Below are 21,150 nucleotides of genomic sequence, written 5' to 3'. Positions count from 1 at the left end.
GTGTGTGTGTGTGTGTGTGTGTGTGTGTGTGTGTGTGTGTGTGTGTGTGTGTGTGTTCTCTCTATTGGAGAAGGGAGGGGACACGGCCGTGCTGTTCGCCGCAGGTGAAGTACGCCGCTCCCGTCGCTGCGCAGCGCTGAGTCGTGACAGTGCAGGCAAAACACAGGCACTAATTATCTCCCAGAATAACTCCAAAAGCCCAGAGAGACCCCCGAACCACCCACTTATAGCGTCACGTTCCCAGAACGGTGAAGAATGAATCATTTATGGCAAGAAATCGTCCTCATTAGCCTCTCCGTCCTTTCATCTCTGAGAGAAAGACATTGGAATATCCGCAAATTGAAATTTTTAATCATATTTAGACTGCATGCATATAGCTACAATACACTGAAAACCAAAAATGTGAATATTTTAATAAAATAAATACATAAATAAATAATTAATTTTAGAATGAATTACAAGTTTTAGGGTTTTTAAATAGAAAGGCAAGTGTAAAATGAACATGAAGTCTTTTAAATTCTGCACTTTAGGGCACTATGCACCAATCAACAATCTGCACCATCAGATTTTAATATTTTATTTTATTTTGAGTGGAGCACAAATTGAAATTTGGATTATTCTCAAATCATGCAGAATAATCAGGTTTTACACAAATTCAAAGAGTTTATTGCATGCTGTTATTGAAGCAAAAAATAAATAATAATAATAATAATATAAAAAAAGATTATTAAATTCATAAGTTGATAGTTGCTTTCCAGAATCTTTACTTTAAACCTGAGCAACATTTAAGAAACACCTGAAGAAACACCTTTGTTTTTGTGCACTAAAAGGAAACTAAAACCATAAAACAACCAAAAAACAAAAATCAAAAACTATCTACTTGTTTTCCTCTATGCGCTTATATATCTATTATACATAGAGAGTATCTGCACTGCGATACTGATGTTCCTCAGGGGTAAGATGTTTAAATTAAAATCTTAATCTACTAAAAATCTACTAAATGATTTAAAGCAAATGATAACATAATTTGCAATCATTAATATTGTATTCAAATAGAAAAGAAAACACAAAAGAAGCATTATCATGAGTGCTGGATCCCATTGTAAATGCTTATGTATATCTGTGAACATACCTGTCGTATACTGTACACACAGACTAACATATGAATTAAAACATCCCAGATACTGGGTTATATAGAGGTCAGGTGATGAGGTGGGCATGTGTGCTTTAAAGGGGGGGGGGGGGGGGGGGTGAAATGCTATTTCATGCATACTGAGTTTTTTACACTGTAAAAGAGTTGGATTCCCATGCTAAACATGGACAAAGTTTCAAAAATTAAGTTGTACCTTTGAAGGAGTATTTCTGTTCCAAAAAATACTCCTTCCGGTTTGTCACAAGTCTCGGAAAGTTTTTTTCGAGTATGGCTCTGTGTGACGTTAGATGGAGCGGAATTTCCTTATATGGGTCCTAAGGCACTTCTGCCGGAAGAGCGCGCGATCCCGTATAGCAGAGCACTGAGAGGCTGAGCACAGACAATCACTGATCAGAGCGAGAGTGTCGCGAAAAGTCACAAAAGAAGTGTGTTTTTGGTTGCGAGGGCAAGCAACCCTGCACAAATTACCAAAAAAAAAACAGCATTAAGGGACCAGTGGATGGAGTTTATTTTTACAGAGCATCAACGGAGTTGTGCAAGTGTTTTTGTTTGTTCCCTGCATTTCGAAGATGCTTGTTTCACAAACAAGGCCCAGTTTGACGCCGGATTTGCACATCGTTTATTTCTTAAGGATGATGCAATCCCAACGAAAAAGGGTCACGATCGTGTGTTGGAACCACAGACGGTGAGTAAAACTGCTTCAAATATCTCTGTGTTGTTAACTTAGCTATCAGCGCGTAAGCACATCAAGTAAACAACATGCGATGTTGGCATCAAACTGCACTTTCCACATGTACAGCTTAAAAAAAAAAAAAGACGACAAAGTGGAACTTAGTCATTTTCCAAAACCGCTAAGCAAATATATACAGTTTCAGTACATACCACATAGAGAGGCCTTTGCTGCTGCTGCTCTTGTTAAATTTCAGCCTCGGGATCTGATTCTGGGTCATAAATAAATGGCAGAATCTGACTGTTAGCCATGGTTTGTTTTGGATGATGGTTTTTTCCCTCACGGTAATGTCACAGCTTCCAGACGCTCTCAACGCAAAAGCTTACTGGCGCTCGTGATTCTTTAGCTCCGCCCACACGTCAAGCCTCCAGCCGGTGGTGTTTTTCCGGGAAAAATCGGTACAGACTATCTTTCTCTTATGAATATAATAAAACTAAAGACTTTTTGGAGTTATGAAGGATGCAGTACTACTCTATAGGTACTCAAGATTAACAGGATATTGAGTGAAAACGAGCATTTCACCCCCCCTTTAAGGTCAGTGTACCTTTTGGTAAGTCAAGTCGATGTATGTGCTACTATTTTTACTTGTTGATGCAGACCATATGGTTGTTGGCTCAGGACCTCAGTGACACTGCAGTGACTTCCTGTGACACACACACACGCATACACAGCATGACCATAAACCCAAAATTCGTTAAAGTACAGTCACACTCCTTTTTCACAGTCCTCCGGACCTTCGTTGAGAACAGCTCCTCCCAGTATTAATGCTTTCAGGACAAACACGACACACCCTACAGACATGCCTATAACAAAAGACCAGTTAGCTGGCTCTGTGCTGGATTTACTGTACGGCACAACCCAGATTACCATACTGTACGCAAACATGAATACTGCTGTGACAGTGACTAATGACAGTGGGCTGTCAATCAAACTCATAATGTTCTCACCAGTACGGAGTCTGATCTTAAGCTTAGGAAACTGACCACGTGTTACTCATTTCAAACCTAAATACTAATATTATCTGCACTTAGTCATGCTATTCCTGTCAGTACATAACAGAATAGACAGAGTAGAGAAGAACAGATCAGAGGAGAGTTATGTTTTTCGGCCTCATCTTCATATAATCAAAATGTGGGGATGGATAAGCTTGTTATTTTACAATGAAAGTGATATACTGATGTACTGATGTTATTGAGGAAAGAAGAGAGATAAGCAGAGAAACTATTGTGTATCAAATGCAGTCTAAAGTTTTGTGAATCAAACGTAGATTGACCAAAAGCTCCCTCTAGTGCTAATAATCTCTGTTTTTCTTGCAAGTAGAAGTAAAGCAGGAGAATCTGTCTGGTGTTGTATATAAACTCACAACTTAAGTAGCCTAGTTAGTTGTTAAACTACAGTAAAGTTAAGCTACCTTATAGCAGGAATTAACTTAAATTTAAATTACATTTGTGCATTTAGCAGACGCTTTATTTTCTTTGTACTTGAAAATTATCAATCCAAGGTTTCCAGAAAATGATTAAGCAGTGCAGTTGTGTTACACATCAATAATAAGTAATAATAATACATGATAAATTAATAATAATAAACATAATAAATTAATAATGGTAACAGTAAATAATAAATACTTGTTAAGCACCAGATCATCATATTAGAGTAATTTCTGAAGGGTCATGTGACACTGAAGACTGGAGTAATACTGAAAATTCAGATTTGACATCACAGGAATAAATATAATTTTATGATATTTCTAATGCATCTATTTTTTTCATGTAAATATTATGATTATTAAAACATTTAAAATCATCATATAATTAACATTAAAATATTATGTAGTATACACATACAATTTAATAAATTCTACCTCCGCTAATAGTGTAAACCTAATATGGAGCCCGATTACTTTCCCATTTTTCTATGATTAAAGGTTATAATTAATTGCTTTTTGTTTTTAGATATAATAATCAACACCCAAAAAAAAAAAAAGGAAATGTAAACGAGGTGTGGACACACTGAATGACTTGCTTGAAGTAAATGTAATTCTACCTCTCATTTTGTTTAATACCTCCCTATATGTAAAGTATGTAAGTTGATTATGGCCCCCCAATCCACCAGGGGGCCCCCTTGCTCTCAGTCAAATCATGTAACGTGTCTGTAATAATAATAAATAAATAAATAAATATACAAACATATACGTATACTTATATATATATATATATATATATAAAATTGTGAACATATTGAGCTGCAAAGAGACACAGACACAGAAGTAGAGGACACTGGTTTCAGGTGAGTGCTTAAATAGATAAATACACACAAAAAATATGTCGAAATATCACATTCATGAGTTTTCACTTAAAATGTAAAAAAAAAAAAATCAATTATGTCATAAGTGAACATAAACAAACATATTGGATGTGGATCAGTATGAATCTGTGCATTCAGACTTAAAGTAACAGCAGCATACAAAACCTAAATGTTTATTATTTAAATGTCTTTGTCATGTAAAGTTACTCAAAAAGGAAAGAATACAAGAGAGTCATTCATTGCTTAACTAACTTTAATAAGAGTGAAGACTGTTATTTTTACATTTGATTAATTAACTGAAAAGGGCCCCCTTACAAAATGTAACTTAGGGACTGGAACTGAGAAATCTGTTTCATTGTTGTCTTTTCATGGTTGAAACACTGACTGAGTGGTTACATGAAACAAATATATTTTCATTCATGTTTATTTAATATTATAACTAAAAAGGAAGGGATGATTGTGTTCACTCGCTCTCTGCGCTGCTGTTTAAACTGAGGCACTTTCTGTCACGCCACACCAAAGAACTATCAAAACTACATCAATTGTTTGAATTTCCTGAATGAATTATACAGCATTTGAAGAATTAGACGTAGTCTCTTATTGAATGTATATACAAAACTAGAAGTTCATGTTCATTCGAATTAACTTGAAACTTCTAGTTTTATACATACTTTTGACAAGAAACAAAGTCAAACGTCTTCAAGATACATACACACGCACACACACACACACACACACACACATATATATATGTGTGTTGTGTGTGTGTGAGTGTGTGTGTGTGTGTGTTCCACAAACTGCAGCAAAGTTGTTTAACCAACATGCTCTGATCTCAAATTAGTTAATTATTTTGCTCTTTAATAGTTTGTGCCCTGAGATGAAAATATATATTTGATGTTTTGTTTTTGAACACAACTAGATTACGCACTATAGATTGAGAGGGCACATTTGTGAGTTTCACTTTAGACACCATGAGCGAGGAAATCTAAATGAACACAGGTCAACACAAGCGCATGTTTTAAACTCAGAAACACTTGCATAATATAAAGTGTGCTCAACTATCTAAGCTATTCTTACTATTATTAATACTTATATAGATTTAAAAAAAAAGTTGAATCTTCAAACATACAAAACACTCATCAAATTGTATATTCATGAGATCGTTTTACTCATTTTGAAAGCGTGTGGAAATATGTTAACAGCACGTTCCATTTACTCTTCACAAGAGCATAACCAAGGTTATCTTGTGACTGCTGAGCTTCTCATGTGGAGCTCAGATGAGAAATTCAGTTATTCCCACTGAGGTAGGCAGACGCTAACACACATACCATCACAATCACACATCTAAAGCAAATGTCACAATAATGTTTCCCTTCACCACGTGTGAAACCTCAGGGCAACTCATGCTGTGGTTTAATTGGAAATGTTACCTTCTTATTTGAATGGTGTGAGTCACAATAAAAGACTTAAGTTCACAATTTTCATAAAGTGAGACCCAAATCTTTTCATGAATATATAATGGTCCTTTTAAATACCTTTGCTAACTTAAACTTAAATTTGTTCAGCTGTATGTTTCTTGATGCTTTTGAAGAGTAAGTGTGTAGTAAGTAAGATGGCATGTAACTAATGGACTGAGCAACTGTGTGTGAGAAAAATAAGCATTGTTTTGTGTTGTTTTTTATCTGGAGCACATCTTGCAACCACAATTTAGTAACATCAGTTAAAACAGGAAAAGTGCAAGTTCAAGTCAGTTGTGCTTGCATGTACAAAGGTGGTCTTGCAGAGACAAAAAGTCACGTAGAACAGCATATACTCGACGGAAGTGACCTAGATTCAGTGGAATCATTAGTATTTACAAAGGAATCGTTGAACTTAAGTTTAAGTTCTAAACATTTTTTTTTTTATATTATTAAAATATAGGAGGTAAAAACTTCATACAAACTCAAACATACAATACCAAACCAACATTTAAATATAAGGCTTTCTTTCAGGCTTAAAGATGACTTTACAATTATTATAAGTTGTAAAACATAATACATACACTGCCATTCAAGATTATGCAATAATAGATTTTATTTTAATGTTTTTGAAACAAATATCTTATGCTCATCAAAAATACAGTAAAGACAATAATATTGTGTCACATGATCCTTCAGAAATCACTCTGATATAATGATTTGCTGTTCATTTTCATCAGTCAGTATTGGGGATCAGTTATTTACAATGGCTCTTATCATTATCAATGTGGAATACAGTTTTGCTGCTTAATATTTTGTTGTGATACATTTATTATTTTAGCGTTGCTGAACAGAGACTCAAAATTATATTATTATTATTATTATTTTTTTTTTAACTATTACATAATTTTTCTCTAACTTTTGTGACCAATAGTGTAGGTTATAATAAATTCTATATACAAACAATGTTCCATTCAGCATGGGTCCTGGTCTTGGTCTCAATGTCTCTGGAAGGCCAGGTTGTTCTCTTATGGGGGTCCCACACAAGAAGGACTTTGGGGACTGGGTAAGGGTGGAAGAGGACGCTGGCTTTTAGAAGACCTCTGAGATGTGGTTTGCATGTACTGCTCATCAGGCGGATTTGTGTGATCTGGCATTAGAGCTGTAAGCCGGTACTCTTCTTCCTCTGCCCAACAGACAGATACAGGAGAATGAGAAATCACTGGTTTTAAATATTTTAACATTTCAGAATATTTAGACAGGATCTCTTTTTTATTATTATTATGATTCATTTTTAATTAATGTTTTAAGTCAGAATACAAAGACGATATGTTTCTGAATGTAGTTCACTGTAAGCGTACCTTTTGCCTTCCTCTTGTTTCGCCCGTACCAGCGGCAGACACAGACGAGGCAGATGATGAAGAGTATGAGGAAACTTCCTCCTCCTATCAGGATCACCAGCATCAGCCACAGTTCCAAGCCTAGAAATGTATTCTCATAGTCACCTAAGGAAGGATAATAAAACAAACATACATACAAACAAACAAATAGAGTGAATTATCAACAATATCATGACCAGCATTTATACATTTATGAAAGATGAGTAAATTCTTGACATTGTTTCCAACATTCTGGGATTCAAAAACAAGATTTTGCTTTTTGCGTGAAGGTCAATCTAATATAAATGGATAATAAACATTAGTCAGCAGATCTTTGTTATTGTACATGTCACTAAAGGTTAATAAAAGGAGCTCCATGGTCGGAAACATGAGCAATTACCTTTTATATTTATATTTTCACTCTGGTTGTTTATTTCTCTTGTTTTGTCTTCATTGGCAGTTGTTGTGTGTAAATCTTTAAATGGGTTATAAAACATATTTTAAGAGTCCACGTTTTGCATAGACACCAATGTTGTTATGCATAAGAATATATACTGTATATCAAGTGATTTTGATATACTGGACCTGTGAAAGAGCAACCTGGCTTAACTACTTCTGTTGACTTCTTGCTTATCTGGTTACTGACTGTGCATGAGAAAGTATCTCCAGGTTTGAGCTCAGATGAAGTGACATGTAAAATGGCACGAGTCGCATTAGTCTTAATGCCATTTTTCATCCAGGACACAACCACCTCATCATTGTTCACTGCACTACAATTCAGATATACTCCTTTTTCGACACACTCAAAGATGACTGTAGGTTCAGGCACTGGCTCTGAAACGCACACAACAACAGCAAGTCTTATTGCAGAAACACACTTGATCTTGTATGACTTTCTGGGGCAAACGGAGAGGAGAGAAATGAGATTTGACCAGAATGCATGTTTGAATAGTAACAGGACACAAGCTGTACATACCCAGAACACAGAGCTGTTGCACGGTTTCCTTTATTAACTTTCCATCTGTATCATAGATGATAACCTTGTACTCTCCAGATTGATCTTTCTGTACGTTCTCCAGTATCAGAGATCCATCTTCATTAACGTTCAACTTGTTGACCTTAATTTGTGAGCCTTTTCTTATATAAACTTTCTGTTTATCATGTGTCCATCTCAGTTCATTGTCCTTTTGTAATTTTGCATCATTAAATGAAATCACAACTTTATCACCTGCTGCTTTGTAGATACATGAAGAGACACATTTACCTAAAAATAAAGTGGTATAAAAATTGTAAGCAAAAGTATCAGTAATACAGAGAGAAAGTGTTGCTGTGTTCATACTGCTGCCATTATTTGATTTAACACATTCATGGGGAAAAAAGACATTCAATCTTACATATTGATACATATGACTGAGTGAATAAATGATTCACATAGAACTGTATGAAATGCAATGCAGTTTGATTGCAAGCAAAAAAAATAAAAATAAAAAAATAAAAATACACAAAAAGATAAACATTTCTATTACACATCTTGGATGTCTGACAAAGTAGAATTGGACCAAAAACCATGCAAAATATTTCTTATGTGGTTTACTGATAATTGACTTGACAAGAAAATCTGATCAGACAAGTGAAATTTAAGAAAAGACAAAGATAATAATAGGCCTATAATATAATTGAACAACAACCTACCAGTGGAGAACATGAAGATTAAATTGATGAGGAGAGTTATGATCAGATTTGGCATCATTTTCAGGCAGATTTCTGAGTGAGTTGTTCTGTTTTAAGATGTCAAGCTCACAGTGGCACAGTTTCCTGTTCGTTGCTTCTCTGAGTGTGTGGGGGTGAGTGTCAGTAATTCAGTACTGTTCAAAGTTTTGGGTAGATTACATTTATACCAATTAATTTTTAATAACAATTAATTAGATTATTATAAAGATTGCCACATTTTTCATATTAGTTAAAAACTTAAAATTGTTTTTAAGATTTAATTTGATGCGTTTTTGCGTTTAATTTGATAGGACAGTGTAGAGAGTCAGGACGCTAAATGGGAGAGAGAAGAGGACGAGTCGAGAAAGTTCCTTGACATATTCACACAACGGCGCTGTATGTCTGTTTTAATGTGTAAAGCTTTATGTGTTTTAATTTACATATTTTATTATGTATTTTCTTTGTTACTCCTAAATCTCGATATGAATAGTTTAGAAACATTAACATATGCTGATGATTAACTGAAGAAGTCAGATGGATGGTAAGGAGTGACCACATGTTTAGAGTGTCCTCTCGCCTCGGTCCTGAGATGTTGGGACTGACTCCAGCCCTAGAGGATGGATCGGATTGACCAAAGATAGCCATATTTTACATATGAATACAAATTGGTAACACAAATCAAGGCCAGTCCATTTATTTATTTAGCAACAGATAACATAACAGATATCATTGCACAATCTTTTTATAGAAAAAGAAAAGTATTTTCACTGCATTTTCTGACAAGGTTAATAGCCTTAAATTAATTTTATCACCCACAATTAGGTTTCCAGTACTAGTTCAGTGGAAGATGAAGTGCTATTACTTTCTCAGTGCAATGCTGCTATCTGGAGGAGATGTGAAGAGAGGCAAAAGCTAAGAAATCATGCAATGCTTATGTTTAGTTTAAGCCACTCTGTATGTCACCACTAGTACTTATTAATAACAGACAGCAGATCAAATGTACAGGTCAGTGTGAAGCATAGAAAAATCCAGCAGGGTTAATGTTAATGCAGGGCAAATAATTCCATGTCCATAAGGAGCGCCAGATGAAAATCCAATGAAAAAAACTATTTTTAAAAACTGTTAAAATGCAGAAAGTTTTCTGTTGAAGTTAGGGCTAGTTTAACCTATTTATAACTAGCCAAAAGAGGTTACTGGCTTTTGCTGGTCATCGGGCTGATTTAAGTAATATGGCATTAAAGGGACAAGCTGATGCTGTTCTTCCCCTGAACAAAAGAGAGAAACAGTGGAATGTAATTGGTTGTTGTAAATGAACAATTCGACAATATTCAGGCACTATAGTTGCAGTTGTGCTTCCTCTATTTTAATGTGTCATTGAGAAACACATCCACATGATTATCTCAGTCACACACAAAAGTGGATGTTTTCCAAGAGTGTATGAAAAATCAGCATTTGACAAATGTATTTGGAAATAGTTTACTGTACGTTTTGCTTTCCTCTTGTTTGGTCTGCAGCAGCAGGAGACACAGACGAGGCAGATGATGAAGAGGATGAGGAGGAAACCTCCTCCCCCTGTCAGGATCACCAGCGTCCACCATAAATCCAAGCCAAAGAGATATTTCTTCTCAGACTTATCTAAGAAAGGATACAAATAAAGTGAATTATCAACAATATCATGACCGGCATTCAATAATTTAATGAAATGCCAAATTATGCAAAAAAAAAAAAAAAAAAAAAAAAAACGAATGATGAATTAATTTCTGTCTATAACATAAAAGATAATTTAGATTGAGCCACTCGTTATCACAACATAAACACCTAAAACACCTGACCATCTGTTCGTCTAAGTTGAAGGTATATTATTGTGTGAGGAATGAGACTAATATGTAATTTTAGAGATGTTAAACACAGTGATGCTGGATATCTGATGGGACTACAGTCAGTTTTATGGTTTAGCATCATTATTCAAAAATATTGAAAACACTGTGTAATACAGTATGTGGTCACAATAATATTTTAACAATAATGATGGAATTATCTGTAATATGTGTATCTGATTTAATTTGAAAAAGGTTTAAGGTTAATAAAGGGAACTTGATGATGGATTTTTTATCGGTGGCTGTTTTGTGGTGAAACATGGTCATAAGGAACTTTGTGAGGGAAATAGACAAAAACCATTCGTATTTTCATTTCCACTGTTGATGTTCACTACGTGTCTATTGGCATTTGATGCAAGTAGACCTTTAAACCTGAACCTTTCAAAATGAGTTTCACCGAAACCAGTATTGTCATGCAATATGTGTGTCAAGTGATTTTGATATACTGGACCTGTTTCAGAGCACTCTGGCTCAACGTTTTTTGCTGACTTCTTGCTTATCTGGTTTCTGAGTGTGCATGAGAAAGTATCTCCAGGTTTGAGCTCAGACGAACTGATGTGTAAAACAGCATGTGTCATGTTTGCCTTCTTGCCATTTTTCATCCAGGACACAACCACCTCAGTGACGTTCACTGCAGTACAATTCAGATTTACTCCGTTTTCCACACATTCAACCAAAACTATAGGTTCAGCCACTGGCTCTGAAACGCACACAACAACAGCAAGTCTTATTACAGGAACACACTTGGTCTTACAGAACAAATAAAGAGGAGATAAATGATATTTGTTTGAATAGTAACAGGACACAAGCTCCCCTTATGAAACAAAAATATATTGCAGTATATTGGAAAATATCATGTAATATATTAGGCATTTATTCTTATATATGTTTATTTTTTTTCCAATATATTGCAATATATTGAAAGTGGCAATCATTTGTATATTTTGCAATATATTATATATGTATCATTAATATATTGTTAAATGTATTCAAATATATAATATATAAGAAAATAAAAAGGGAAAATAATATATTCCAATATATTTTAAGAAATATATTGGTAAATATATTTTCCTTCCGTATGGGTCTACAGTACATACCCAGAACACAGAGCTCTTGCACGGTTTCTGTTATTAACTTTCCATCTGCATCATATATGACGCCCTTGTACTCTCCAGATTGATCTTTCTGTATGTTCTCCAGTATCAGAGAGCCATCTTCACTAACGTTGAGCTTGTTGAGCTTAATTTGTGAGCCTTTTCTTATATAAACTTTCTGTTTATTATGAGTCCATCTCAGGTCATTGTCCTCTTGTGATTTTGCATCATCAAATGAAATCACAACTTTATCACCTGCTGCTTTGTAGATACATGAAGAGACAAATTTACCTAAAGAAAAGTGGACCCAAAGTATCAGTAAAACAGTTCAAAAATGTTCCTGTGTGTTACATTTCAAGCACACAACACCCTTGACCTGTAAATATTACTGACATGAGATTTATCACATTCGTGGAAAAAAGTAAATATACTGTGAAATCTTTAAACTGTTTTACATATCAATCCGACATGAGAAACATATAACTAAATTATTCATATGGAATATGAAATTATATTAAATGTGAATAAGTTACTTGCAAGAAAACTAAATTGTTTTACAACAATCTGTATCTAAAATGCAGAAAATAAGTTTATGCTTCTGTTCCACAATGTTGAAGAATGATAAATTAAACTTAAATTCGATCTAAAGGCAAAAACCATGCACACAAATTTTAATGCAGGCTTTACTTATAACTCACTAAGAGGAAAATGTGCCTGTAATCAGACAATGCATTGCAGAAGACATTTAGGCTATAAAACTTAACAATAACTTACCAGGGGGGAACATGAAGATTAAAATGAAGAGAACTGATGTCAAGTTTAGCAGCATTTTCACTCAGGTCTCTGAGTTGCTCTGTTTTAAGATGACAAGCTCGAAGCTGTGTAAGTTCCTGTATGTGCATCTCTGTGAGTGTGTGGGGGTGAGAGAACATGATTTCACCAAGTAAAACATGTTCCTGAATTAACATCCGTGTTGGTCCTGGAACAACATTTCATCCAACCAATAAAATCTGAAATATTTGAGAGGTTTACAGTTAATGTCAAATTTAGGCTTACAACAAGGATAAGGGGCTTGTACACCATTTTTATTCACCTATCATTTCCCTCTGGTTTTATGCATATGTTTAAGGTAACATATTCAGAGGTGATTATAGAATTAAATCATATACATACATTCCAAACTTTTGGTCTGTACTGTATTGTATGTATATATATATATATATATAAAAGTTTGGAAACATTACTATTTTTAATGTTTTTGAAAGAAGTTTCTTCTGCTCATCAAGCCTGCATTTATTTGATCAAAAATACAGAAAAAATGTAATATTGTGATATATTATTACAATTTAAAATAATTGTTTTTAAATTTTAATATACTTTAAAGTATTATTTATTTCTGTGATGCAAAGCTGAATTTTTAGGATCATTATCACATGATCCTTTAGAAATCATTCTAATATGATGATTCATTATCAAAGTTGGAAACAGTTCTGCTGCTTAATATTTTTTTCAGAACATGTGATACTTTTTTAGGATACTTTGATGAATAAAAAGTAAAAATATATATATATATGTATATTTAAAAAATAAGCTATGTTTTTAAAATATTAATATTTTGTGATAACAATATACAATATATAATTTGGGGTTAGTAATTTTTTTTTCTTTCTTCTTTTTAAATAAAATCAATACTTTTATTCAGCAAGGATGTGTTAAATTGATAATAAGTGATAGTAAAGAAAATATATTAGTTTTTCTGAATGCTTAAGCGCTAATCGTGAGTCTTGTAGCACAATTTCTAAAACTATTAATATGTATAGCAAAACCACTCACTGAGTTTGCAAAACTAAAAGCACAAACACTGCTTTGCACTTAGTTTGCAATTTTGTAACACACACACTTTGCAAAACTGTAGGCACAATTCACTGCACAACACTCTTTTTGCAGAACTTTAAACACAACTCACTGCTTACACTCAATTACCAACACACTCCGAGCAAGAATCAGAGGAGGCCGAGGGTGAGGACGTGGAGGTGAAGAAGTTGGAGGAAGAGGACGTGGAGGTGAAGAAGCGAGAGGGTTAGAGGAAGAAGACAAGGAGGAGCAAGAAGAGGACAAGGAGGGGAAAGAGGAAGGGTAAGAGGAAGGGTAAGAGAAATAGAAAAACTAATGACATCAGAGCTACAATAGTGGACCATGTCATCAACCATGGGATGACCCTGAGGGAAGCTGGCCAACGGGTTCAGCCTAATTTGAACCGCTACACTGTGGCAAGCATCATTAGGACATTTCAAAATGAGAATCGGTAAGTACTTTGTAGCACTGCCATACTCTAATGAGAAACACAGCAGTACCATACATGCAAAAATACTGAAATTGTTACTTGCTAGACGTCCAGATGCTGGGGGGCAGAGGAAGAATGTTCACTCCAGAGCAAGAGACCGATATAGTGAACATGGTGATTGCCAATAATGCAATAAGACTGCGCGAAATACAGCAGCGCATTCCAAATATACACAGTGCACTGTAAGTCGTGTAAGTTTTGCGCTCCACTGAATAAGAATGAAGCAAATTTACAGAGTTCCTTTCGAGAGAAACACAGAACGTGTAAAGCAGCTGTGATATGACTATGTGCAGGTAAGCTATAGTGTCATTGGTTCTGAATTTGGAAGTGCATACTGTAGTGCTGTGCATGGGCCTGGTGTGTTGCATTTGTTTTGTCTTGTCCAGAGAGTGATGGAACTAGAAGCAGATGCCATGGGACATGAGCTACTTTTTGTAGATGATGCCGGTTTTAACCTCAGTAAAACCAGGAGACGTGGCAGGAACATTACTGGACACCGTGCCATCATCAATGTCCCAGGGCAACGTGGTGGTAACATAACCATGTGTGCAGCTATAAGCCAAAATGGTGTTGTTCACCATCATGCAACCATAGGCCCATACAACACTGCACACATTATTGCATTCCTGGACACCTTACATGACATGCTCACTGTTCAGAGACCAGAGCATACCCGATATATCCTCATATAGGACAATGTTAGTTTCCATGCTTTGGTCCGCAACTGGTTTACAGACCACCCATCCTTCATGGCACTCACTCAACCTCCCTCCATACTCTCCATTCTTAAATCCAATCGAGGAGTTCTTCTCTGCCTGGCGCTGGAAAGTGTACGACCGTCATCCTCATCAACAGGTAGCCCTTTTACAGGCATTGGAGGAGGCATGTGGAGATATTGTCCAGGCATCATGTCAGGCCTGGATACGGCATTCAAGGAGATATTTTCCCCGGTGCCTTGGACTGGAGGATATCACATGCGATGTGGACAAAAATTGTGGCCGGACCCAGAAAGACGACATGTAGGCTGAAATTACTATTTTTGTGTTCTGACTTCGTCTTGGTTTTGATGAGTGTGAATAAACACCAATACTTGAAGTTTGGATCCTTGTATGTTTACATGACACTATGACAAAAGTATGTCCTCAAATTGACATCTGTACACAGAGAAAGCAAAAGCCAGATGTGGTTTGTATTCATACCATCAGTGTGTAGTTGGCACATTGTGTGCTTAGTAGATGATGACTTGTGTTTACTGTTTGATACGAAAACAATTTTTACGAAGGTGTGAAGAGTTAATCTAGCGGTGTTCGCTTGTGCAAGAGAACTACAATGTTTTGATAAATGGGTGAAAGGTTCTCTTATTTGTATGTAGAGTTTTGCAAAAATAACCAATAGTTACAAAAAAATGTGCTTAAGCAATCAGAAAAAGACTAAGTATTGTTACGTGCCACATGCACGCACATCGAGAGCGACACCAAAGTAAAGGGGTGCCGCCCAGAGTTCAATCTCCTGCTTCCACAAACACACCGGCACACAACCCAGAAGTCAAGAAAAGTGGTATTTATTTGTTTACATTGGGATGAGACTTGAGGAATAACTTAAGCTGAGAGGGCTTCAAATGGCCTAAACAAAAGGGAGTTTTCTAACCAAGTTTTAAGTCCTCTTCCCTGGAATTAAACAATAAATAAAATACAAATCCTTACCTCCCTTCCTGACCATTAAACAGGAGAAAACTATAAAGGAAATAAAAAAAGGCCTAAAAACCTCTCTCACAGGTTATTTTAAACAAATAATGGTTCGTTTGCCAATACAATTACCGGCCTAATACCACTACCAGTTCTAACTCCTCACCAGGAGTTTTACATGAACTGGGACACAGCACAGCTCTCTCAGGGTTAACACAACACCGTTCTTTTAAGCAGCAGTCGTCCACACACGATCTACACCAAGGAAGCAGGAGGGTGAGCTCGACAAGCATCTTCTTCTTTGTTTCGTTTAATGGCGGGTGGCAACCAGCATTATGGTGCATTACCGCCACCTACTAAGTTGGAGTGTGGGCCAGAGTTTTCCTTCCCTTGAGTAAAAAATAAATACATCTAATAATAGTACTAATAAAAATAATAAAATATTTCTTGCCCCTAAATTCTATTTGTCAATCCAGTTTCTCTCAAATAACAGAATAACTTCCCTACTTCAATATGAAACACATTTTTTAAAGTTAATTCTTCCTGATCAAACTTTCTACGTTCCTCCCTTAATACTTCCCGCTCTCGATAGAATTTTTGACAGTGAAGAATTACATGCTCGACTGACTCCTCTATTTGGCAGTGTTCACACAATCCTGAAGGGTGCTTATTAAGTGCAAAGTTTTATTAAGCCTAGTATGTCCTACTCTTAGCCTTGTCAAAATGTTCTCCTCTTTATTGTTTCTTCTGGCTATCCTTCCTGTACCCACATTTTTCTGTAATATATAGAGATGTCGCCCTGTGTTTCCTGTATCCCAACGGTTCTGCCACTCCTTAATGATGTTTCGTTTAATTATTCCTTTTGCTTCAGACTTACTGAGTGGAACGTACAAGACCTCCTCCTGCATAAGCGCCTGTTTTGCTAATGTATCCACATCTTCATTTCCTTTAATCCCTCTGTGTGCCGGAATCCACATAAATGTTACCTGAATGTTCATATTTTTAATGCTGTACAATATTTCATAGATCTCATTTACTATATCTTGTCTGCTGTTAGATGTAAATGACTGCAGTGACATTAATGCAGAGCATGAATCAGTACATACAATAACTTTTTTAATTTGTAATTCTTCTACCTTCTCTAATGCTATTACAATTGCCAACATCTCAACTGTATACACTGATAGATGATCTGAAGTCCTTCTCTTACCAGCAACATGTAATGTAGGAATACTAAAACCAAAACCTGCTTTCCCTGTATTAGGATCCTTGGAGCCATCTGTGTATATTTGAACATATGTTTGATATAGTGTTTGTATTCTATCTTCCACCAGTACTGCTATATTTCCAAATCCTTTTTGTCCCTGCATTTTTTCCAGGAAATATAAATCTACTGACCCTGGAGGAAACAACCAGGGTGGGGGTCACTGATAATGGCACTGTCGGGATATATCCACCTTGATTTAATGTGGTGTCTCCAGCTGTTTCTTCACATCTCCATGCAAAGTATCCCCGTTTAGCTCTTTCACTCTCCCAACATGGGAGAAGTATCTTAGTTGTAGGATGTCGATCCCCAGAATGCTCCTGTAAATTTATCCAGTAGTGCATCATTAACTGCTTACGTCTAATGTGCAACGGCATTTCCCCCATCTCAACCTGAAGAGCAGCCACAGGAGTTGTTTTCATAGCCCCACAGCATAGTCTTAAAGCTTGAGCTTGCACCACATCCAACTTCTTTAATGACGTTTTTGCTGCCAATCCATAAGCGATGAACCCGTAATCCAAGCTCGACAAGCAGACAATCCTCACTGCTTACATCCACACGTTGACATGCTTCAGCTGCGCCCACTTAGCAGCTGCACCTGTTGCTCTAATGAGCAGGGAGCGAAAGAGAGAGAGACAAGAAAATACACACCACTCCCAGGTTAACACTTTTGACACCCCAATTACGTTCTAACACGTAACAGTATATTCAAATAGAAAACTATTATTTAAAGTTGTAATAATATATCACAACATTACTGTTTTTTTCTGTATTTTTGATCAAATAAATGCAGGCTTGATGAGCAGAAGAAACTTCTTTCAAAAACATAAAAAATAGTATTGTTTCCAAACTTTTGGTCTGTACTGTATATGTGTGTGTGTGTTTTTATACAAACACTGCCGGTCAAAAGTTTGGGATCAGTAAGATTTTTTATATTTTTTTAAAAGACGTTTATTCTGCTCATCAAGGCTCTTTGATCTAAAATACAGAAATACATTTTATTTTGTGAAATAAATAAAGGCATTAAACTATCTAAATCAAAACATTAATTTGGCATTTGATTTAAACATAGTATAAACCAGGTGAGTTTGCAAGTTTACCTAGCATGATGGCTGGTTAGCCTTACTAGCAATTAGCAAGCAAATAATATAATACACATTCATTCATGAATATTAGTGCTATTTTTTAATGTTTATTCTTCAGTGATACTGAACTTGCTCAGCCAGCTGTGTGTCATCATCTTACCCAAACATTGGAGTGTCCGTGCTCACTGCTCAACTTAACTAGCCATAAGGCAGAGGCGGCATCTATACAGGTGAACCGAACAATGGTGTAATGATTCAGTTCGACTCCCAAGACAAGACGATGCTCACCCGACTGGCCAATAGGAACGTGGCCCCGCCCATGACACAATTCTCACAGTGAAAGCAAAATCCTGACAGGAGAGCAAGAAATTGCATCAAGAGCAAAGAAAAGCGTTTCGAGAGAAACACTTTTTTTTTTTAGAGAAAATATTTTCACACTGATAGCAAAAAATATATATTTGAGAGTTTTTTTTTTTTTCAAAGTATTTTGAGAGAGATTTTTTTTCTCAGAAATAATTTAAAAAAATTTCAAATGTATATTTTTTATGTTCTATGAGAAAATACTTTCTCTCAAAACTTTTTTTAGTCTCAAATATAATTATTTTTTGCTATTGGCATGAAAACTTTTTCTCTCAAACTTTTTTTTTCTCTCAGATCTTTTATTTTCTCGCATGTAATAAAGAACCAAAACTCACTCCATAGTAAAAGGCCAAACATTTTTGTATGGTTTTGCAGATTTAGCATGTGGTTCTGGTGTTTGAGTGTCAGGTTTTAGAAATTGTGTGACAAGTAATAATTTTGTGTGTAAGCAGTTGAAAAAAACTGTAATATACTTTAAAATATAATTTATTCCTGTGATCAAAGTTTGATTTTCAGTATCATTACTCCAGTCTTTAGTGTCACATGATCCTTCAGAAATCATTCTGATATGCAGATTTATAATCACAGTTGGAGACTGTTGTGTTGCTTCACATTTTCTTTGGGACCTGTAATATTTTCTTTAGGATTTTCTGATTAATTAAACTTTAAAAAGAACAGCATTTATTAATAATAATAATAATAATAATAATGTTACAATATAAGCTTCTATTCAAAAGCTGATACATTCTTTTTAAATTAATACTTTTATTCAGGAGGGACGTGTTAACTTTAAAAGTCATAGTAAAAAATTGCACTGTTCGAAAATATTTATATTTAAAAAATAAATGCTGTTCTTTTTAACATTGTATTCATCAAAGAATCAAAGAAAAAAGTATCATAGGTTCCAAAAAACAATATGAAGCAGCACAACAGTTTCAACTCTGATAATAAATAATCATATTAGAATGATTTCTGAAGGAGCATGTGACAGTAATGATGCTGAAAATTCAGCGCTGCGGCACAGAAATAAATGATATTTTAAAGTGTATTAAAATAGGAAACCAATATTAGACCAGTGCAGCTGAACATGAGATGCTGTCATTCTTTCGATGCAACGCTGCCATCTGTAGGAAATGTGAAGATAGAGACAGAAAGGCAAAATGCAAATATATTATGCAATAAGGACCAGCTGAATGCCCCAAAAGAAAGTCCACGAATAAATAAATAAATAAAACATGTATTGCTTTTTTTTTTTTTTACATTTCAAAATATTTTATAATAGCCTACTTTATATTTAAAAACGAAGATATCTTCAAATCACGGACAACAAACAGCAGATTCTCAATCTGACAAATGTGTTATTTAATTTACTAATAAAGCATTTGTGTGTGTGTGTGTGTGTGTGTGTCCTTTCCTAGTCGCTTTTAGTGTGAATATCGCCATGGAAGCAGTATGAAAACACAGCAGGAACAGGAGCCTGTTTGGTTACTGATCGATGCACTCATAAAGGTGCGTTCACCTTCTGGCTCCGCCCACTTCAAAGGTTGCTCGAGACCTTTCGTCGGGGATTTTTACTTTCTTTTTTCACTGCTTCAGAACACTGTGGCAACTTTTAAATGTTTAATCGGCCTGTTTTTTTATCGTCCTATTTAGCCTCGACTGTCGAGATTCATGTAGCAAATGTGTTTTAACTTTCAAATCGCCATTAAGTAGCTCTTCCCGCACAGAAGAAACACTATCGAGTGAAGATGGCAGATGTTAAGTTTTTGGTTTATTTTACATGTTTCTGTTTGTATCAAGGTAAGTCCGAAATCTTTTAAACATTTAGTAACTCGTAACATGTAGTAACTTTTTAAACGAAGTAACTTATAATACAAGGAAATACTATTTTAGACCCGCCAGGTGCAAGTGTTTGGTTTGTCGAAACGAAGGCATTCACGGAAATATTTATTTACTGAGTCGTAGGCCTAGTTAAAGAATTCCGGAGTTGGTTTCGAATTGTTTTAGACAATAGAGTAACATTAAGGCATAGTTGAAGCCAGAATGACAAGATTAAAATATAAACGAGTAATAGCCTGTAAACTCTGCTCTCTTTAAATCAGGGACTTACACTGAACCTTACTCAGAAATTGTTCTTTGATCTTTTGTACAGATAAATAAAGCATAAAGCCACTGATAATGTTATAATGATGTCTTAAAAATGTTTGTTGTGAGCCAAAAACGGTTGTGTGTGTGTGTTCCTGCCTGGTTATTATTCAATTTAATTTTACCATTAACAAACATTGTATTACAATATTTTTATTGTTATGCAGTATAGATTGCTTTTATTACATTAATGACAATCATTGTCACTCAGTAGTAAAACATTACTGTGTCCAAGTGTATGTCGCTATAGATTATTAAACACGCTTAATAATCTTTCATCATAATATAAAGTTTTGTATTTATCTTTAGTGAAAAATGTCCCGGATATGTTTTTCTGAGATTCCCCCACAGGGTGTAAGATGTTTCACTAATGGGATTTTTTTCATCTTCTTTAGATTTAGTTTTCTGTGATGAATATGGCGAAAGTGGAAACAAGATCACACTAAATCCAGTCATCCATGGAAAACCTGAAGAAATAATGTGGACACATAATGGAAACAAGGTTCTGGAGTATGACGGGAAGCAGATGGACACATATGGCTCATTTAAAGACCGTGTAG

General features: G+C 35.3%; 3 protein-coding genes across 11 annotated transcripts in view; 1 reads left to right on the top strand and 2 right to left on the bottom strand.

The window, feature by feature from the left end:
• Window positions 1–6,248: 6,248 nt before the first annotated feature.
• LOC113109055 (T-cell surface antigen CD2) lies at window positions 6,249–9,032 on the bottom strand. The gene is made up of 6 exons (XM_026272586.1): window positions 8,716–9,032; window positions 8,000–8,287; window positions 7,609–7,857; window positions 7,424–7,498; window positions 7,006–7,149; window positions 6,249–6,830 (listed from the first exon to the last, which is right to left on the bottom strand). Exons 1-6 carry the CDS (start codon window positions 8,771–8,773, stop codon window positions 6,673–6,675), a joined length of 972 nt encoding a protein of 323 aa, XP_026128371.1. The 5' UTR covers window positions 8,774–9,032; the 3' UTR covers window positions 6,249–6,672.
• Window positions 9,033–9,412: 380 nt separating this feature from the next.
• On the bottom strand, window positions 9,413–12,600 carry LOC113109059 (hepatocyte cell adhesion molecule-like). The gene is made up of 5 exons (XM_026272590.1): window positions 12,482–12,600; window positions 11,711–11,998; window positions 11,062–11,310; window positions 10,219–10,368; window positions 9,413–9,998 (listed from the first exon to the last, which is right to left on the bottom strand). Exons 1-5 carry the CDS (start codon window positions 12,534–12,536, stop codon window positions 9,910–9,912), a joined length of 831 nt encoding a protein of 276 aa, XP_026128375.1. The 5' UTR covers window positions 12,537–12,600; the 3' UTR covers window positions 9,413–9,909.
• Window positions 12,601–19,917: 7,317 nt separating this feature from the next.
• Window positions 19,918–21,150, top strand: part of LOC113109051 (uncharacterized protein DDB_G0290685-like) — a 67,221-nt gene continuing 65,988 nt past the window's right edge. For 3 of the 9 annotated variants that reach the window (XM_026272577.1, XM_026272575.1, XM_026272573.1), the window contains exons 1-2: window positions 19,929–20,245; window positions 20,986–21,150. The exon at window positions 20,986–21,150 is cut by the window's right edge and continues 126 nt beyond it. In XM_026272577.1, coding sequence (XP_026128362.1) covers window positions 20,194–20,245; window positions 20,986–21,150 — 217 coding nt within the window. In that variant the 5' untranslated portion in view covers window positions 19,929–20,193. Of the gene's footprint in view, window positions 20,246–20,985 lie in introns of all 9 variants that reach the window. The other 6 variants (XM_026272579.1, XM_026272576.1, XM_026272574.1 and 3 more) reach the window with 4 other exon arrangements.

This window comes from Carassius auratus, chromosome 9, assembly GCF_003368295.1.
Source record: "Carassius auratus strain Wakin chromosome 9, ASM336829v1, whole genome shotgun sequence".
NCBI classification, from domain to species: domain Eukaryota; kingdom Metazoa; phylum Chordata; class Actinopteri; order Cypriniformes; family Cyprinidae; genus Carassius; species Carassius auratus.
This window is presented reverse-complemented; position numbering and strand designations above follow the sequence as displayed.